Source organism: Microcaecilia unicolor, chromosome 4 (assembly GCF_901765095.1).
Source record: "Microcaecilia unicolor chromosome 4, aMicUni1.1, whole genome shotgun sequence".
Taxonomy (NCBI): domain Eukaryota; kingdom Metazoa; phylum Chordata; class Amphibia; order Gymnophiona; family Siphonopidae; genus Microcaecilia; species Microcaecilia unicolor.
Genome location: NC_044034.1, coordinates 60,969,802 through 60,988,504, shown reverse-complemented (window position 1 = coordinate 60,988,504; position 18,703 = coordinate 60,969,802). Strand labels below are relative to the sequence as shown.

Genomic DNA, 18,703 nt, shown 5'->3' with positions numbered 1-18,703 from the left:
AGGAACTGAGTTCAATTCCCACTTCAGGCACAGGTAGCTCCTTGTGACTCTGGGCAAGTCACTTAACCCTCCATTGCCCTGTGTAAGCTGCATTGAGCCTGCCATGAGTGGGAAAGCACAGGGTACAAATGTAACAAAAAATAAATAAATGATCTTAGTGGCTGTATTTTGAAGCAACTGAATTCTAGACAGTTTTCTTGGGAAGACCCAAGTAAAGAATGTTTCAATAATCTAGATGAGACAGTATAACTGAGTTATTTTTTGTAGAACATACATTAAAAAATAATTTCACATGTGACACACCATATGTAATGTATAAAAAGTAGTTTTCACTTCTTTCCTAGCATAAAGATCCATGTTCAAAGCTGAATTAAGAATCACTTCCAAACTTTGAACGGAAATATTTAAAGGAAATCTCTTTCCTTCAACCTCTGGGCCCACGTCAGGGATATACCTTTCTGGATTACTCACCCACAATAACACAGCTTTATCTATGTTTAATTCAAGTCAATGATTATTTATCCAAATCAAAATGTTTAAAACAACTTTTCATATAAGAATAAGACTGTGAATCAGGAATATAATCTGTACATCGTTAGCACAGATGTAACTAGACTGGAACTTGAGCTACGAAAAACATTAAATGATAATGAAATGGGGAATACACGCATATCTGTTTGTTGGCCTGCTCTAGTCCTTCCCAAAATAAGCACAAACCATGCCCCCTTGAGTTTTGGGTGTGTTTATCCTGGCTTTCTAAAATCAGGAATTAAGGGTGTATGCAATATACACATTTAAATGTTGGTTTGTGCACATCTAAAACCCTAATAGCACTTCTAAAATAAACACCCATATCTTTATGCTAATTAAACAGGTTTACAGAAAAAAGGCAATAGTTTACTTTTACAAACAAATCATGGCAATTCAAAAATTAACTCTCTGCTGCTCTCTGATTCCCGTTAGTACATCTAGCTGTAAATCGGCCTTGAGCAAAGATTTAGAAAAAGTGAGTAGTTAAATCTCATATCCAAATCCAAATGGTAGACTTCAGACAAAGGAGAGAAACAGTATAGCTTTCTTAAGGAACCTCAGCTCTTCAGCCAAATATTGATTTAACATCAAGTTGACACTGAGGGAAAATTGATAATTCTTAGGTTGTTTTTGCATAATATCTGTTTCTGATCAGTGTTTCCATGTGCTGGTTTTCACAAATGCTAACCCTTTACATCATTAAGAAATGAAAACATTAATGGAGGTTTGGAATGGAAGGTTGCATCGCCTATCTGAAATTGATGTATAAACGGATTGAATTTCTGCACACAGGTCACCATCTCATTTTAAACTGAAACACCGTGTACGAATCTGTGAGATGTGGACAGCTTTTTGCATGGAAGAGGTGTATGAGGGTAGCACAAATCCAGAGAGGTCCTTTGTTATAGGCTGGCCTACCACCAACTGTGTTGCCACTTTCAGGTACGTGTGGAAATGTTCATGTTACATTTACATTCAGTCATTTATGACATTGTCAGTTCCAAAGTTCAGCACGCCACCCCAAAATGCTCAGTCCAGGACGTGCCAACATATATGAACTTCAAGAATTTTCTGTTCTATATTTCATTCTGGTTCAGTGCATTAAGCAGCAGACCATGTTCTCCTTTTCACTAAGTAGTTCCTTTTCTTTGGTGTTTGTGAGAAAAATCTTTAACCAATCAGGTACTATCAATCCAGACACTTCCGGGTCAATATTCAGCCAGTGGCAGTGAGCACCCACTATCCAGGTCTTTAGTGGCGCCTGGAACTCATTTAAGTACAGCTGATATTCAGTGTCGCACCCACATAGCTAATCGGGCAAATTTAGGACTGCCTTATGTATGATCCTACATGTCTGGTTAGCTAAGCAAGCACTGGTGCCCGCATAACTCCTAGCTGCTCCCCAACTCTGTCACCAACCAACTCAGCACTAACCGGTGGGTGCTGTGATGGTCAGAGCTGATATTCAGTGGCACTGTCTAGTTAAGAGCTACAAAATGTCAGCTTCTGGGCCTCCCAGGGTTATTTGACTGGGCAGAAGCTTCTCCTTCCGGTAAAGTCATTTTGAATATCTACCCCTTCTAGTCTGAAAAAGGCACTTTCTCCATAAAGCCAGAATACAACAAATTGCTGAACAAAGAAATCATACATGAGAAATGTATATCATATATACATACTATATATACTAGGAGTGGTCTAGTGGTTAGAGCACCAGTCTTGAAATCCAGAGTTGGCCAGTTCAAATCCCACTGCTGCTCCTTGTGATCTCAGGCAAGTCACTTAACCCTTCATTGCCTCAGGTACAAGCTTAGATTGTGAGCCCACCTAGGACAGAGAAATATCCAGTGTATCTGAATGTAACTCACCTTGAGCTACTACTGAAAAAAGATGTGAGCAAAATCCAAATAAATATATATATTCTAATTTGACTAAAACACATTCAACACATATGTTACTATCACATCTTTCTTTCTTGCTGAAGTGTTGTGATTATTCAGTTATTAATATGGTCAGGATATGGTTTGAAAGTTTCTAGCTTAAAATGAGTCGTACTTAGTAACTGGCGACCAACACCGTGCCGAATTCTGGTAGCTCCCTCGATTTTGGAGACTGGGTGCTTTCCAGGTTGTGATGCTGTTTATTGTAGTGTTTTCTAACCCTACCCTGGAGGCACACTTAGCCAGGTGGGGTTTCACCAGTGCCTCAGTGAATTGGCATGAGATAGATTTGCATATATTATTAGATCTCCAATGTAAGTAAATCTACTCATGTCTAGATGTGGGTCTAGGACAGTGGTGGGAAATACCACCCTGTTGGAGCAGCACAAGAATTAATAGTTGTGTCAGAAGGACGACATGGGGAGTTTTTGGGAACCTCATGAAAATTTACCTTTTGGAGCAGATCTGATGTTAGTCCTGTGATGAAACTTGGTAGCACATCATCGAGAATTGTCACACGTAGGTTCCTTTTTTATATGAAGGTAAATAGTTAAATCTTATGCTGGTCCAATTAAAGATATCTCAACCTGAAAACAATCTGCTATAACAGGGAACTTTTGCACTATTCCACTGGAATTCATAGAAAGGATTTGGGGCTTACAAACTGAATAGGATATCATGTAAAAACCTTAAAAATAAGGGAAATTTTTACTAAGATTCAACAAGAAATGAGCTTAGCGCATTCTACTGTGGAACTTCTCAGGCGCTAAGCCCATGCTTACTATATCCATAGAAAGAGCTTTTTTTTTTTTTTTGCAGATCCCACACTAATTTCTTCGATAGTGCAGGGGACTTGCAAAAATACTAACGCTGGAGCACTTACTGCCTTCTATTTAGGAGGCACTAAGGGGTCCTTTTACGAAGGTATGCTGAAAAATGGCCTTTGCTGTTGTAGGTGCATGTATTGGATGCGCGCAGGTCCATGTTTCAGTGTGCCTGCAAAAAAAAAAAAGGCCCTTTTTTGTTGGCCGAAAATGAACGTGCGGCAAAATAAAAAATGGCGCGTGTCCATTTTGAGCCTGAGACCTTACCGTCACCCATCGACTTAGTGATAAGGTCTCATGCATTAACGGGCGGTAATCGTCAGCCCGCATACACTGCCGATTACTGCCCAGTTAGCGCCATGCGGTAGAAAATAAAAAATATTTTCTGTCACGTGTATCGTGTTGGAATGTAATTGTATTTTACATGCATTGCCTGTCACCTATTATTTCTCTGTGATTACTCTGTGACCTCTGATGTGAATTACTTAGAGAGGTCACACAGCTATGCAACTTCCTGTGGGGGTTAGACACAGCACATGCAGCACATGGAGCACATGGAGCTCATGATCTCTCCTAACCTGAGAGGATCTATGGTGGTGTGAGCATCCATTACCATCTAAGCACATGGAAGGAGCTGATAATACAAATGTATAGTAATATGTATATATATGCCTGTCTGATTATAATCTAACTACAAACTGTGAGTAAACAGATGTTTTGTTACTTCAACTTTAAAGTGACTCAGCAGTGAATTATTCAGGGGTGAATGAGAGAGAGATGAAGAAAGAAATTAACATTTCTAAAGCTGAAGCTGTGTGTACTAAAATCTGCTAATTATTTACTACAAATAATCCAACAAAAGGGTTATGGGCCCAGGGGCCAGGAATTGAAAAAGAAGAGAAATATTACCAGGCAGAAAAAAAGGCCACATTTTTCTCTTAAGTTTTAAAGGAAAGATTCAGTCTGTCTCTCTCTCCCCCCACACAGCAGACAGAAGGCTAAGAAAATGGCTGAGGGAAGAAATTCACCATTGTTCTATTCTCTCAAGGTGCCTAAATTAAATGAGTTTAATTATCAGCAGTGGGAACTAAGATTCATATGTCTCCTTCTAGCAAAAAGATTAGATATATGCTTAGACCAAGACAGAACAGCTGAAAATATGGCTGAATGGGACAATGCAAACTATTATGTGAAGTGCATGCTTTTGGAAGCTCTCTCAGAGAAACAAGCCATATTAGTGGAGGGAAAAGATACACCAAAGGACATTTTATATAAACTGAGAACTATGTATGCAACTACATATGCAAAGCAGCAACCAATTTGGTTAGCAGAGTTGAATGAAACCAAATTAAGGGATAAAAGTAAATGTAATGATCACATTATGCATCTTATGTCTTCATTTCAAAAGTTAGAACTTTCTGGAATTCCCATGTGTGATGCATTGAAAAGAGCATTTCTTTTTACCTCACTATCAAAGAAGTTTGATGTTTTTAGGTCTGTAAATGAGGCCATTGAAGGGCAATCTTTTGAACAGGCAACATCAAAACTAAGGCAGGAATGCATAATAAATGATTCTGAGGAGATGTGTTCTCAAAGTCAGTCAGAGAGAAATGAAACAAATTTCTTGGCAAAGAACAGAGGAAGGCGGAGCTATGGGAAAACTCCACCCAAGGGCAAGCTGATTTGCTACTCATGTGGAAAGGAGGGACATGTATCTAAATGGTGTAAGGAAACACAAAACACTCCCTCTAGCTCACCTAAGCCAATGGAACTAAAGAATTTTCAAACCAGGAAATGTATGAAGGACAAAGGTAAACACAAGGGCTTTCTAATGGCAGAAAAATCTTTGACTATGGTAAATAATAATTCAAATGAAAGTACTTGGATTTTGGATTCAGGGAGCACATGCCATTTAACCAATTGTAAGGATTTCTTTCAGGAAATGTGTCCAGAGGAAGGTATTCTTAAAACTGCAAACGCAGGGACTGCTAAGATCCAAGCAAAAGGTATTGGATTCTTAAAATGCAAAGTGTCTAATGAAGTTACAGAAATTCCTGTAAGTGATGTCTTGTATATTCCCCAAGCAGTTTGTAATATGCTTAGTGTATCTACATTAGATAAGAAGGGATTTGTGATTCATTTTGAAAACAGTAAGTGCACAATCTCTAAAAATGATGAAGTGTATGCTGAAGCTTTTATGCATAATGATGTTTATAAGCTGAACATTTCAGGTGAAGCCTCACATATGGCGCAAGTAAGGAAGAATGATGGTAAATGTAGTCTGGAAATCTGGCACCGCCGCCTGGGACATCGTGATTCTAAGGTGATCCAGGATCTTCACAGTAAGCAACAGGCCACCGGCATTCAGATAAGTGCAGATGCTGGTAAAATGGAGAAATGCATAGACTGTGTTACTCAAAAAGGTGTGAGACCCTCATTTCCTGCATACACAGGAAATAGGAGTAATAAAGTACTGGACTTAATACACAGTGACTTATGTGGACCGTTTAATATCCCATCATTGGGAAATAACAGATTTGTGCTAATATTCTTGGATGATTTCTCTAGATATTGTGTGGCCTATTTGCTGAAAGAAAAAAGTCAAGTCACAGACATGCTGAAGAAATACGTAGCCATGGTGAGCAATAAATTTGAAAGAAAACCAAAGGTTCTTCAGACTGACAATGGTGGTGAGTTCACTTCACAAAGCATGCGCACATTTCTAGAACAAGAAGGCATTCAGCATATCACAACAGTAGCTTATACACCAGAGCAAAATTCTGTTGCAGAGAGAAAATTTAGGTCACTTGTGGAAATGACCAGGTGTATGCTGTCAGATAGCAATCTCCCTAAAAGACTATGGGGGGAAGCCATTCTCACAGCAGTGTACCTACAAAACAGAATGCCAACTAAAGGCGCTGAGCGCACACCACATGAGACATGGCATGGTAGGAAGCCAAACCTGTCACACATAAGAACATTTGGGAGTACAGCATATGCTCATGAACCAAAGCAAAGAAGGCATAAGCTGGATTCCACAACAGAAAGGGGCATTTTAGTTGGCTATGCTCCAGGACACAAAGGATATAGAATTTTGAATCTGAAAACTGGCATTGTTGGCATAAGACATGTTACATATTTTGATGAAAACAAAAGGGTTGATAAAGGCTGGATTATCCCAGATGAGCCTTATCATCCAGAATATGAAACTAGAACCATAATAGACATGCCAGTGTATATAAATGCCATACCAAGGCAGATGTCTGAAAGCAACTCACCTGTATCTAACGAGGAACAGGCAGAGGAAGCAGACACAGAAAGGATCATTGAAGAAGACAGTACAGTTGGAGAAGGGGAATCAATTGGAGAAGGACTCTCAGATTTAGAGGATGCGGAAAGGTCAGACCAACCTGTAGTCAGACGCTCATCCAGGGAAAACAAAGGTGTTCCACCCCCAAGACTGTCTTACCTAACAAAGTCAGCAGAAGCTCAAGAGCCCTTAACATGGGATGAGATTGAGAAAATGCCAGCAGAAGAAGCTGCTGAATGGCATAAAGCTGCACAAGAAGAAATTGATGCATTGGATAAAAATAATACTTGGATTCTTACAAAATTACCTCCTGGCAAGAAAGCTATAGGATGCAAATGGGTATTCAAGTTAAAAAGGAATGCACAAGGAAAAGTGGAAAGGTATAAAGCCAGATTAGTGGCAAAGGGATATCTTCAAAAATATGGAGAAGATTTTGATGAAGTGTTTGCACCTGTAGTGAAACACACGACAATAAGAACACTTCTGAGCATTGCAGTCTCAAAAGGCATGCAAGTCAACCACATTGATGTGAAAACAGCGTTTCTTCACGGAGATATAACTGAAGACTTGTACATGGAACAACCAACAGGTTTCATAAATACAAAACAAAGACAGCTAGTGTGTAAATTAAACAAAGGTCTTTATGGATTAAAGCAAAGTGCAAAATGTTGGAATGAAAAATTGCATGAAATATTGACAAATTTAGGATTTAAGCAAGGTGAAGCAGACAAATGCTTGTACACTAGGTGCAGAAATGGACAATATGCATACATTTTAGCTTTTGTTGATGATCTGCTCATTGCAAGCAAAAGTGAGCAAGAGTACAAGGATATTGTAAAATGTTTAAACCTCAATGTTGAGATAAAAGAACTGGGTAATGTGTCATACTATCTTGGTATAGAAATTGAGAAACAAAATGATGGTTCTTATCTTCTAAGCCAGAAGCAGAAAATAAATGAGCTTATTGAAAGTTTAGGTATGCAAGATGCCCAAGTTGTAAGCACTCCCATGATCACTGATTTTCTGAAGGATGAAACAGTAAGAGAACCTTTACCAGATAACATCCAATATAGATCAGCCATAGGTAAGCTTTTATATCTAGCTACCACATACAGGGCTGATATAGCAAATGCAGTAGGAATTTTGAGCAGAAGGGTCAGCTCACCTACCAAATCAGATTGGACTGCAGTTAAAAGGATGGTAAGGTATTTAAAGGGTACCATTGATTGTAAATTAAAGATTTCAGCCAATAGTAATCCAAAACTAATATGTTACTGTGATTCAGATTGGGCAGGGGATCATTCTGATTATAAATCCACAAGTGGATATGTGTTTATGTATGGAAATGTACAAATTTCATGGGCCAGTCATAAACAAAGTATTGTGAGTTTGTCTTCTACAGAAGCTGAATACGTGGCCGTATCGGAAGCGTGCAGAGAACTGATGTGGATTGAAAAACTTATGCTGGATTTCGGTATAGCTGAAAAGAGACCAATCCAGATAATGGAAGATAATCAGAGCTGCATCCGACTGTCACAGAATGACAAGGTTCAGTCACGCACCAAGCACATCGCAACGAAATACCACAACGTGCGAGAGTTGGCGAAAGAAGGGGTCATCAGTCTACACTATTGTCACACCAGTGAGATGACAGCTGACATCATGACCAAACCGTTACCCAGAGAACATTTTGTGAATCTGCGTATAAAGCTTGGACTTTGTATGAATAAATAATTGCATGACAGTTATGCATGAGAAGGGGTTTGTTGGAATGTAATTGTATTTTACATGCATTGCCTGTCACCTATTATTTCTCTGTGATTACTCTGTGACCTCTGATGTGAATTACTTAGAGAGGTCACACAGCTATGCAACTTCCTGTGGGGGTTAGACACAGCACATGCAGCACATGGAGCACATGGAGCTCATGATCTCTCCTAACCTGAGAGGATCTATGGTGGTGTGAGCATCCATTACCATCTAAGCACATGGAAGGAGCTGATAATACAAATGTATAGTAATATGTATATATATGCCTGTCTGATTATAATCTAACTACAAACTGTGAGTAAACAGATGTTTTGTTACTTCAACTTTAAAGTGACTCAGCAGTGAATTATTCAGGGGTGAATGAGAGAGAGATGAAGAAAGAAATTAACATTTCTAAAGCTGAAGCTGTGTGTACTAAAATCTGCTAATTATTTACTACAAATAATCCAACATATCGGACACGTGTAAAAAATGGAATTACCACTCGGAGCACCCGGTAGCCAGGCGGTAGTTCCAAATTGACACACGGACACACGTAGGTGTCTATGTGCCTTAGTAAAAGAGCCCCTAAGTGCTCCGGTGTTAACCTTGCGCTAAACAGCTCAAGGTGATGTGGACACACTACCTGGTTAGTGCAGACATGTCCACTCTCCGCCCATGACAAGCCCCCTCAAATGGGAAAAATTTGTTTATATATGCTTTGTGCATGCAGGATTCTTTATTGCGTCCTGCAATAAGCGTTTTTTTTTTGGGGGGGGGGGGGGGTTTGCACTAAACCCAAGTTAGGGCTAAACGCACCTTAGTAAAAGGGCCCCTAAATCAGAGGATTCATGGTGAGGATTCACTACATGGAGGACCGTTGCTGTAATTTTATGTTTGTGAAAACATAAAATTAGTTATGCCTGTGACTTTGCTTAAATTTGAACGATTGCCTGAAAAAACAATCATTTGGATGTAAGCTGTGAGCAATTGCTAATAATCCTTCAAACTTGCTTGATGTAACGAATATACAGACCTGGCACAGCTGGGATGCAGATCAATAATGACTATTTAACGGAGGGAAATGTCTAGCTTTTCAGAAACATCAGTTCCAGCAGATTAATTGCTGGAAGCATGTGCTGAACGATGGGACTGAAAACAAAATCTAAACGTTTATCATATTTGTATCCCTGACGTAGGAACATTGGAGAGCTTTAAATCGCTGCCAGATAATGCTGCTGTGGAATCACAGTGCCTGCTCTGCAGCTGGCCTGCTGCTAAAATGATGACTTATCCACATAGGGTCATATGTTGGAAAAGTCTCTGCCTCGTTGTTGTCCTCTCAACTTTAGACCATTGTTTCATATGGACTACAAAAAAATTCTCTGTGAATTCTCAAGTTTGATATTTACAATGAATAAATGTTATAGAAAGAAGATGAGGCAGTTTGTAAGGTGGTGTGGAAGTTGTGGGAGGTAGTTTTTTGGGCGGTAGGGGCAATTACAAGAGGAGTAGGTGGGGGTCTGGATGGAAGAGTAGAGAATTCCACTTTTTAAACTGCCTTGCCATGTTTTCTAACTGCTACTTTTCATTCTATCTATGTTACAAAAGCCGGAACTCGTTTTCCCATAGAAATTAATTGGGCCATATTTTGGGAGGTTCGTTTCTCTGGAACCCTTGACCCAATTTAACCCATTTTTCTCACATGCCAACTTTCATCCCATTCTATTAATTATTCTGTGTTGTAGAAGCTGGCATTCTTTTTCCCATAGAAATGCACTGGGTCATTTTTTTTTAAGTGGGGGGGGGGGGGGGGGGGGGGGGGCTTATTGCTCTGGAACCGCCAGTTCAATTTATCCCATTTTGAACTCGTGTCTTTTTACCAGTTTTACCCTCATTCTGTTTCATCCATGATAAAATTTCAGAGTTATTTTGCCCCCAGATAGATAGACAGAAGGGATGAATTTGGAAAGGGAAGGGGGATGGGATTTGATACTCTACCTTTCTGTGGATACAATCAAACACCGTAAAAGAGGCAGCCAAAAACCCTCATGGTCCATCTAGTCTGCCCAACAAGGTGGCCAGAGCTGCGCCCACCACTCTGCGTGGGCCCTAGTCACCCATGCTTAAACACTGGTTTTCAAGTCTCCACCATGTCAACACAACCAAACATGATGGAGTCTTGGTTATAACCACATATCATTCTCAAGTATTGCTGACTGTATTCAACTTACCAGCCTAGTTGTTGTCCCCTCTCCCCTGTGCTGCAAAGCAGTCTCACTCGCAGCACGTGACAATAAAGTGATGTACAACACTTGAGTTGCTGAACTTCACCTGTCTTTTGACATTTGTGGGACACAAACCATAGATGTCTATCCTGCATCAGCCTTAGTTCCCAGTACTCTTGTCTAACACCACACCTGAACAGCCATAGTGCACTTCCATCCTCTTTCTATTTAGGCATCCCCTGTGTCTATCCCACACATTTTTTAATTCACTCACTATTTTTGACTCTACCACCTCTCCTGGAAGGGCATTCCAGGTGTCCATTACCCTGTCTTTGGAAAAGTATTTCCTGACGTTACTCCTGAGTCTACCTCACTGCAACCTCCATTCATGTCCTCTAGTTCTACTGCTCCTACATCTCTGGAAGAGGGTTGTATGTATATTAGTACCTTTCAATTATTTAAATGTCTGTATCATATCACCTCTCTCTCTCTCCTTTTCTCTAGCATACACATATTCAAGTTCTCTAGTGTCTTCTCATATGTCTTATGGAACAAACCCTGTACCATTTTTTTGCCTTCCTCTGAACCGCCTCGTTTTTTTATGTCCTTGTAGAGAGACAGCCTCCAAAACTGAACACAATACTCCGATTGGGGCCTCACCAGCAACTTGTACAGGGGCATCAACACCTCGTTTCTTCTGCTGGTTGCCTCTCTCTATGCAGCCTAGCATTCTTCGGGCAGCAGCTACTGCCTAGCGGCATTGAGATCCTCAGACACTATCATTCCAGGTCTCTCGCTTGATTGTGTATGTCACTCTCTCACCCCCAGCACATACTGCTCTTTTGGATTTCTACAGCCCAAATGCATCACTTTGCACTTCTTCGCTTTACATTTTATCTGACAAACATTTGATCATTCTTCTAATTTTAGTAGATCTCTTCTCATATTGTCCACTCCCTCTGGGGAGTCCACTCTGTTGCAGCTCTTGTCTCAAAAAGGCAAACTTTTCAATCCGCCCTTCAGCAATGTCGCTCACAAATATGTTGAATAGAATCATCCCCAGTACCGATCCCCGAGGCACTCCACTACTATATTTTGAGCAAACTCCATTTACTACCACACTCTGCCATCTGTCAGTCAACCAGTACACAATCCAGTTCACCACTTTATGTTCTAACTTTAGCCCGCTGAGTTTATTTATGAGCCTCCTGTGAGGGACTGTGACAAAGACCTTACTGAAATCCAAGTAGACTATATCCAGTGCACATCCACTTTCCAGTTCTCTGGTCACCCAGTCAAAGAAGTTGATCAGATCATTTGGCACGATTTGCCTTTGGTGAACCATGTTGCCTCAGATCTTGTAACCTGTTGGATTCAGGAAACTCATTATCCTTTCCTTGAGCAGCGCCTCCATTACCTTTCCAACCACTGAAGTAAGGCTTACTAGCTTATAATTTCCCACTTCTTCTCTGTCTCCACTTTTATGAAGAGGGATCATTTCCGCTGTTCTCCAATCACATGGAACCTTCCCCCCATCTCCAAGGATTTATTAAATAAATCTTTAAGAGGACCCAACAGAATGAGTCCCTCCAGATGGACCCCATCCAGCCTCATGGTTTTGTCTACTTTCAGTGGTTTACATAATATATATAGATACTTATTTTGTACCTGGGGCAGTGGAGGGTTAAGTGACTTGCCCAGGTTCCCCTGGTTCTTAGGCTGCTTCACTAACCATTAGGCTGCTTCTCCACAGATAGACAACATTCTTGACCCATTTTGTATAGGGCCTGTTTTACAAAGCCTTGCTAGCGATTCCCACACAGCAAATGAGAGGAAGCCCCGTAGGAATTGAACAGGCTTCCACTCATTTGCCCACAGGAATAGCTAGCGTGGCTTTGTAAAAGAGGCCTGTAATTTTTTCCAACTTCCTTTGGGTTAGAAAGAATAAAAACAAAGTAATGACATGATAAATTTAAATATATTATATTGTATGATGAGGATTCAGTATAATTTGCCAACATAAGCAAACCACTTTAATGAAAGTAATCCTTGATCCCCAAGAAACTACTATATTTGCTTTCAAGTGTGAACATTTCAGTAAGACTTGCATAATAGTATCCATAAAAATAGTTGGGTGAGGGAGTAAAAATCCCATGCAAACCCTAACATTGTTGAATTATAACATGAAGTCTGTTTCACAGGAATAGTCTTACTTGCTGCAAATTACTTGTGATGATCAGAGTCTAAACTGCGCGCTTATAAACTGACCAGACAGAGTAATATCTGGGAGTTTTGGGGTCTGCGATAACCCCTTTTTAGCTCCTGTTTTTTAGCATACACATTATTATGCACACATCAGGAATGATTGCACTCAAAGGAAATAATTTAATAAAGCTTTTTCCACATTTAAAGTCTGCTTTACACTCAGAAAAGAACTTTGATAAAATTGTGCGACTGCATGCACATATAAAAAGTATGTGAATGGAAAATGTGCACGCCTACTGTTATGCAGTATGTCTGTAGGCTTCCCTGTAGGCCAGGAGTGTCCAACCTCAGCCTTCAAGGGACGCAATCCAGTTGGGTTATCAGGAGTTCCCCAGGAGTAGCCTAGTGGTTAGTGTAGTGGCCAGAGAACTGGGTTCAATTCCCACTGCAGCTCCTTGTGACCCTGGGCAAGTCACTTAACCCTCCATTGCCCCAGGTACCTGTATATAATATGTAAGCTACTTTAATTGCAACCTCAGAAAGGTGGTACATCAAGTTCCAGCCCCTTTCCCTTTCCTTTCTCATACATATTCATTGTGGGAAATCCTGAAAACCCAACTGGGCGAGGGAAGAGGTTGGACATCCCTGCTGTAGGCATAGTTTTGGCAAAGTGGAAGTGGAGATACATCACGAGTACATGCCCAAATTTACCCCTTCTTCAGGGCAGGTGTAAATTTGTGCGTTAACATTTGTGTGCTGTTAGGGCTGGATCTGGGAGTCTGTTGGCACACCGGTCCCTTTTTGGACTTCTCATATAGCATCCTGTTATAAAAATGAAACTCCAAAGTAATTTGAGAGTTTGGGGGTCAATGATCACTTTTCTTTCATCCTTTTGGACTTTGCGGGTACATTATGATAACCCCTGTTCTTTTTAACTTTATTTTTATAAACATTTCTCAATTTTACAACTTTTAGCTTTTTTACAGAGGGAAAAGGAGTTAGCAGAGAACTCTTGATACAGATTGTTATTGCAATTTCTTACAGTGTAATGCTCTTATAATACCTGATAGAACAGTTTATCCATTGGTTCAGCCAGTAGGTCATATGAACACTGACATTTATTTCTTGTTTTACAATCAGACTAAGGTAGGAGTCATTATACTAAGTGGTCATATTAAAGCTTTATATATACATTTGCGTGTTGAAGTGGTGTTGTATTTTTACACAATAAACTTCTGAACAATAAATGTCTGTTTAGTTGGTCCTTTGTTTTGAAGCTGAAGGACATCTTTTGTTCACTGGCTAGCCTTCAAGGGAGGACTCCTAGGCTAACGGCTGTACCATTGTGGGGTATTCAAGTCATTGGTGGGGAGGGGTTCCAAGGGGGCATGCACTGATCTTTTGATTGGGTGGTGTGAGACTTTTCTGCTGTATGTGTGTTAGGAATTAATGTTTTTGTGTGTGTGTGTGTGCAGTGTTTTTGTTGTGTCTTTGTTTTCCTTCAGCTTTTGTAAGAGAGGTTCCCCCATTTTTTTGAACTTCACTTCTCTATCTTCATTATTGTTGTCCTCCATTCTGATTCTAGGATTTGCCAAACTTTTGATTTCTATTTCTCTGTGGGGTAGGGGGGTTGGTTTCTCTCCATGTGTGAGTTGAGCTCATTAGTTTTACCGTTCTGTTCTTTTGGCGGGTTCTGCGTTCGTTAAGCTGGTAAAAATTCTTAATATGTACTATAGAGTGGAAGCATGAATACCCCATCTTCAGCTGAAATTCTTGTGGTACTCACACTTAAATCCCAAAGTCAGTGATGTTGCCAGCAGAGAGGAAGCCAAGGTACAGTTCAGGCAGCAGATCCACATTCCAGAAATGTTTCTTTCTCTTATTGGTTCAAGAGTACTTGAAGGTATTCTTTTTAATGATTGCTTTTTTTTTCTATAGCTAAACGTCAAGGACAGATTAATTTGTGTCTAGCTAGAGAACCTACATTGTGAAATATATTGGGCCTGATTTTAGCCTCAGGCTTCCGTGCATAACCATTGTATACAGAGAAAAGATGGACTTATTCTGTTCGATATGTTCAAAAAAAAGTCAAAGACTTGAATAAAGCCCTTTGCAAATTGTTCTGATCTGTGACATAAAAGAATCCAGGCTTTATGAAAGAAAACAGTAGGTGGAATTCAGTCATGTTTGTTCACCATATGACAGTATTTTTCGATAAAATAGTACAGTTGCACTTTTCAGACTGCCTGCTTTAGGGCAAAGTTTACAGGTACTTCAAATTTCCTGTTTGTCTTTGCAGTTCCCCAGAGCAGAAGGAGAAGTGGCTTAATTTCCTCCAAAGGTACATTGCATTTTTTTAACACAAAACATACAAAAATGTGAAATTTAGCAAGCAAGCTGCGGTGGATACCTTTATGTCAGACTGTCATTTATCTAATACATTGGCAGCTAACTTTCAAAATTACTCATTTTCAGGAGCTAAATTCTTTCATCAGGTCACTGGCCTGATGCAGGGCAGCTAACTCACAACTCTGTTAGGTTACTGTAATGAAAAGGTATCACCTGTGGCTTGCTAACCTTTTACAACCTTTTATTTTTACGCATTTGAGTAGACTAGCACAGCAAATATATAACTTTTTTTATTTTTTTTACAAAAGTAACTTTAAGTTCTGCATGCTAGTGTGATCATTTCTCTGCACTTTGACAAGTATCTCTCTTGAAGAATAAGCACATAAGAACTGTCATTCTGGGTCAGGGCAAAGGTCCATTCAAGCCCAGTATCCTGTTTCGCAATAGTGGCCAATCCAGGTTACAAGGATGCAGCAAGATCCAAAAAAAAAAAAAATAAATAGATATCTTGCTGCTTACTTTCAGGGATAAGCAGTGGCTTCCCCCAAATCTACCTTAAAAATGGTTTATGGACCAGTGTTTCCCCAATCCTGTCCTGGGGGAAACCCCCAGCCAGTCATGTTTTCCGGATATTCTCAATGAATATTCATGACATTGATTTGTGTACACTGCCTCCTTATTATTAAAATCTATCTCCTGCATTTTCATTGTGGATATCCAGGAAACCTGAATGGCTGGGGTTCCCCCAGGACAGGTTTGGAACCCATTGTTATGGACTTTACTAACATGGGTTTTTTTGTGTTTTGTTTTTTTTAAACACAGCTACACTACTTGCTTCTCTCATTTTTATAACCAAGACAGTTTCTTCATTCTTTTATGTGGTTATTTCAAATGTAGCAAGGAAATATTTAACAGTTCTGGAAAGGTTTGATGGGAACAACATAGATATCTCTATGCTCATCCCGCACTTCAATACCATTAGTCTGAGAAATATCAGAATTTCACAGGAAATGTCACAGTCTCATTCTGAGACTGTGCTGTTACCTCTTAAGGATTATATATGGAAAATAGTTATATAATCCTATTAAAACAGGGTACATGGAGGATGAAACTGGTTTACTGTTCATTCATATTTCTGTTCTTAAATAAATCACATGTTCGGGCATCCTGGCCTAAATATTATCAGCTTAAGCCACCCTTGTTTCTCATGGAAATCACTGGAATATATTTTTTCTTTTTTTTTCTTTACTTTTGGAGCAATTCTCTACTGTTTTTGCCAGGTTGTTCCAGAACTCACAGTCCATACCCATTCAGAAATACTAGATTTGATCAAGTTTGAACACTTCTGTAACCAAAGACTAGTAGACAATTCTATAAATTACTGTACAGAGATTGACTGAACCTGTGTTTCTGTTTTGCAGTCGAATTAAAGAGGAAAAGGAAAATGATTACCCCAAAAGTATTCCTTTGAAGATTTTTGCTAAGGATATTGGAAACTGTGCATATGTAAGTATTCTGTGCGGGAAAATCTGCCTAAGCCTGATAAGGAAAGTAAGTTTATGAGCAAGAAATCTATAGTGATCCCCCAAATGAGCCTTTGATTTATTGGATTCAGCAGTGTATACATTGATGGTAATTTGATAAGTTATCACTGGGCTATAATTTAAACATTTGTTTGAAACAACACAATTGTAGCCCAAAATGACAGGGAAAAAATTTCAGGTTTTTTCCTGTGGCGCACTACTTACAACACTGGCCCATGAATTGAGTAAAAAAGTTTTTTAAAAATAAATAAATAAATAAAACCCGAAATGAAAATTACCGTAAACGACACAGGAAACTAAACAAAACATTACATGGGCTGCACACCCTAGTAATCTCTATATAATAATTGGTCAGTCTGCCTCCCTGGATGGCTGATTGGCTGGGTTCATAACTGTATGCTAATGAGCTTACATCAGCTCACCTCCAGTGTTCCCTTCCCTCTCAGTGTCCCGCCCTCGCGGAAATGACATCAGAGTAGGGCGTGACACTGGGAGGGAAGGCTGGAGGCGATGCAAGCCGAGCCTGCCGCCGCTGCAACCTGAGGTATGGGAGGAGGGGAGGGGAGAATCGCTGGACAGGGAGGGGAGGGGAGAAAATGCTTAGACAATAACCTTTCTAGGGCCTGTTTTATTTGTTCCGAAATGGGCGTTTTTCCTTGTTAGACATAAAGCTCAATTTTACATAGAATGTTGAGGTGGGAATTGAGACATCCAGGTCAGGACATTCACTATTACGCTGGTGTGTTACAAAAGCTTCTTGTAAAATATGCATAAGGACGTGTAGTACTGCATGTGTATTTGCCTGCATGTCCCAAGGGAGCAGTGATTTTAAAAGCTGCATGTGGGAGAAAAGAGCATCTTGCTTCCCTCCATCATTGTGTGGGAGCACTTTTTTAAAATCACTGCTCTTGTCAGCATCAATCCTCCTCACTCGTCAATCACCTTCCATGCCAGCAGTACGTCTCCCCTGATCATGTGACTTTAAGCCCCCCATGCCAGCAACAGCCCCCTGGGAGCAAGCCCCCTCCACTCCTTGATCCAACCCCCTGGCTGTCACCGGGGGCCTCTTTGTGGTCTAGTGGGAACAGGAGTGATCCCCAGTTACTCCTTCCCATTGTGGCTCTCAGTTTAAAATGATGTCCCCCCCCCTCACCCCCTGGAATCGTACAGTACTACTGCTGGGATCAAGCTGCCAAATAAACATAGCTGAAGTTCCTCTTATAAATTGGGGAGTTCACATGTATATTTTCAGCCTGCCCTAATTATTCCGATGCTATGCCCACCTTAGAATCTGTACATGACATTGATCTCTATGTGTAAATAGTGGCTGTCTAAAGTCACCATTTGTATGTGCAGCCGATCTACCTGAAGATCCCTGAGGGTCATATATGTAGAGTATCACATGTACAAGTTTTGCCCGTCTGGTGTGTCCTAACTGAAATAAAAAGGTTGAGAATCATTGTCCTAGAATCTCTGCAGCATTTAGAAAGCAAACATGCAGATCTTTCCAAATTTATACCCTGGATGCACCACTTGAAAATCTCAATCATTGTGGTAGTGAATGTCAGTCTTTGGGATGGGCCACCCTTTTCATATTGTTGTGATGCACCAGCCTCTTGACTCCACCAAACCTTGTGCCAGCTGCTCCTTTCTACTACCTGCCAGGAACCACCAAATCAGCTGCAGAGTTGGGAGCTCCTTTTCTCGCTCCAGCTGCCGACACCGCACAGCTGCTAAAATCACAGAAACTTTACTTCCTGTATCATGTGCACTACAGGAAGTATCCATTCTCTACTTTCAACTTTGTGTGGCAGCTAGAATGGATTAAGTGAAGAAAAGAGCTCTCTTCTGTGCAGTAGATTTAGTGATGCTGGGCAGATAGAAGAAAGGGGTTGATGATACTAATTTGCTGCAGAGGATGGGTAAAGGGGACTGGGGACAGGTGGGAGATGAGAGCTGGGGCTTGGCGATCAGCCTGATACAGGGGATGGGAGAAGGACAGATATTGCTGGGGGGGGGGGGGGTA

At 40.4% G+C, this 18,703-nt stretch overlaps 1 protein-coding gene across 1 annotated transcript in view; it reads left to right on the top strand.

Annotated features, from left to right (window-relative positions):
- The window catches only part of LOC115468509 (rho GTPase-activating protein 20-like), a 285,485-nt gene that overhangs the window by 165,617 nt on the left and 101,165 nt on the right, over positions 1-18,703 (top strand). The window contains exons 4-6 of the mRNA XM_030200279.1: positions 1,324-1,473; positions 15,084-15,125; positions 16,555-16,639. Of these exons, the coding sequence (XP_030056139.1) occupies positions 1,324-1,473; positions 15,084-15,125; positions 16,555-16,639 (277 nt within the window). The remainder of the gene's footprint in view (positions 1-1,323; positions 1,474-15,083; positions 15,126-16,554; positions 16,640-18,703) is intronic.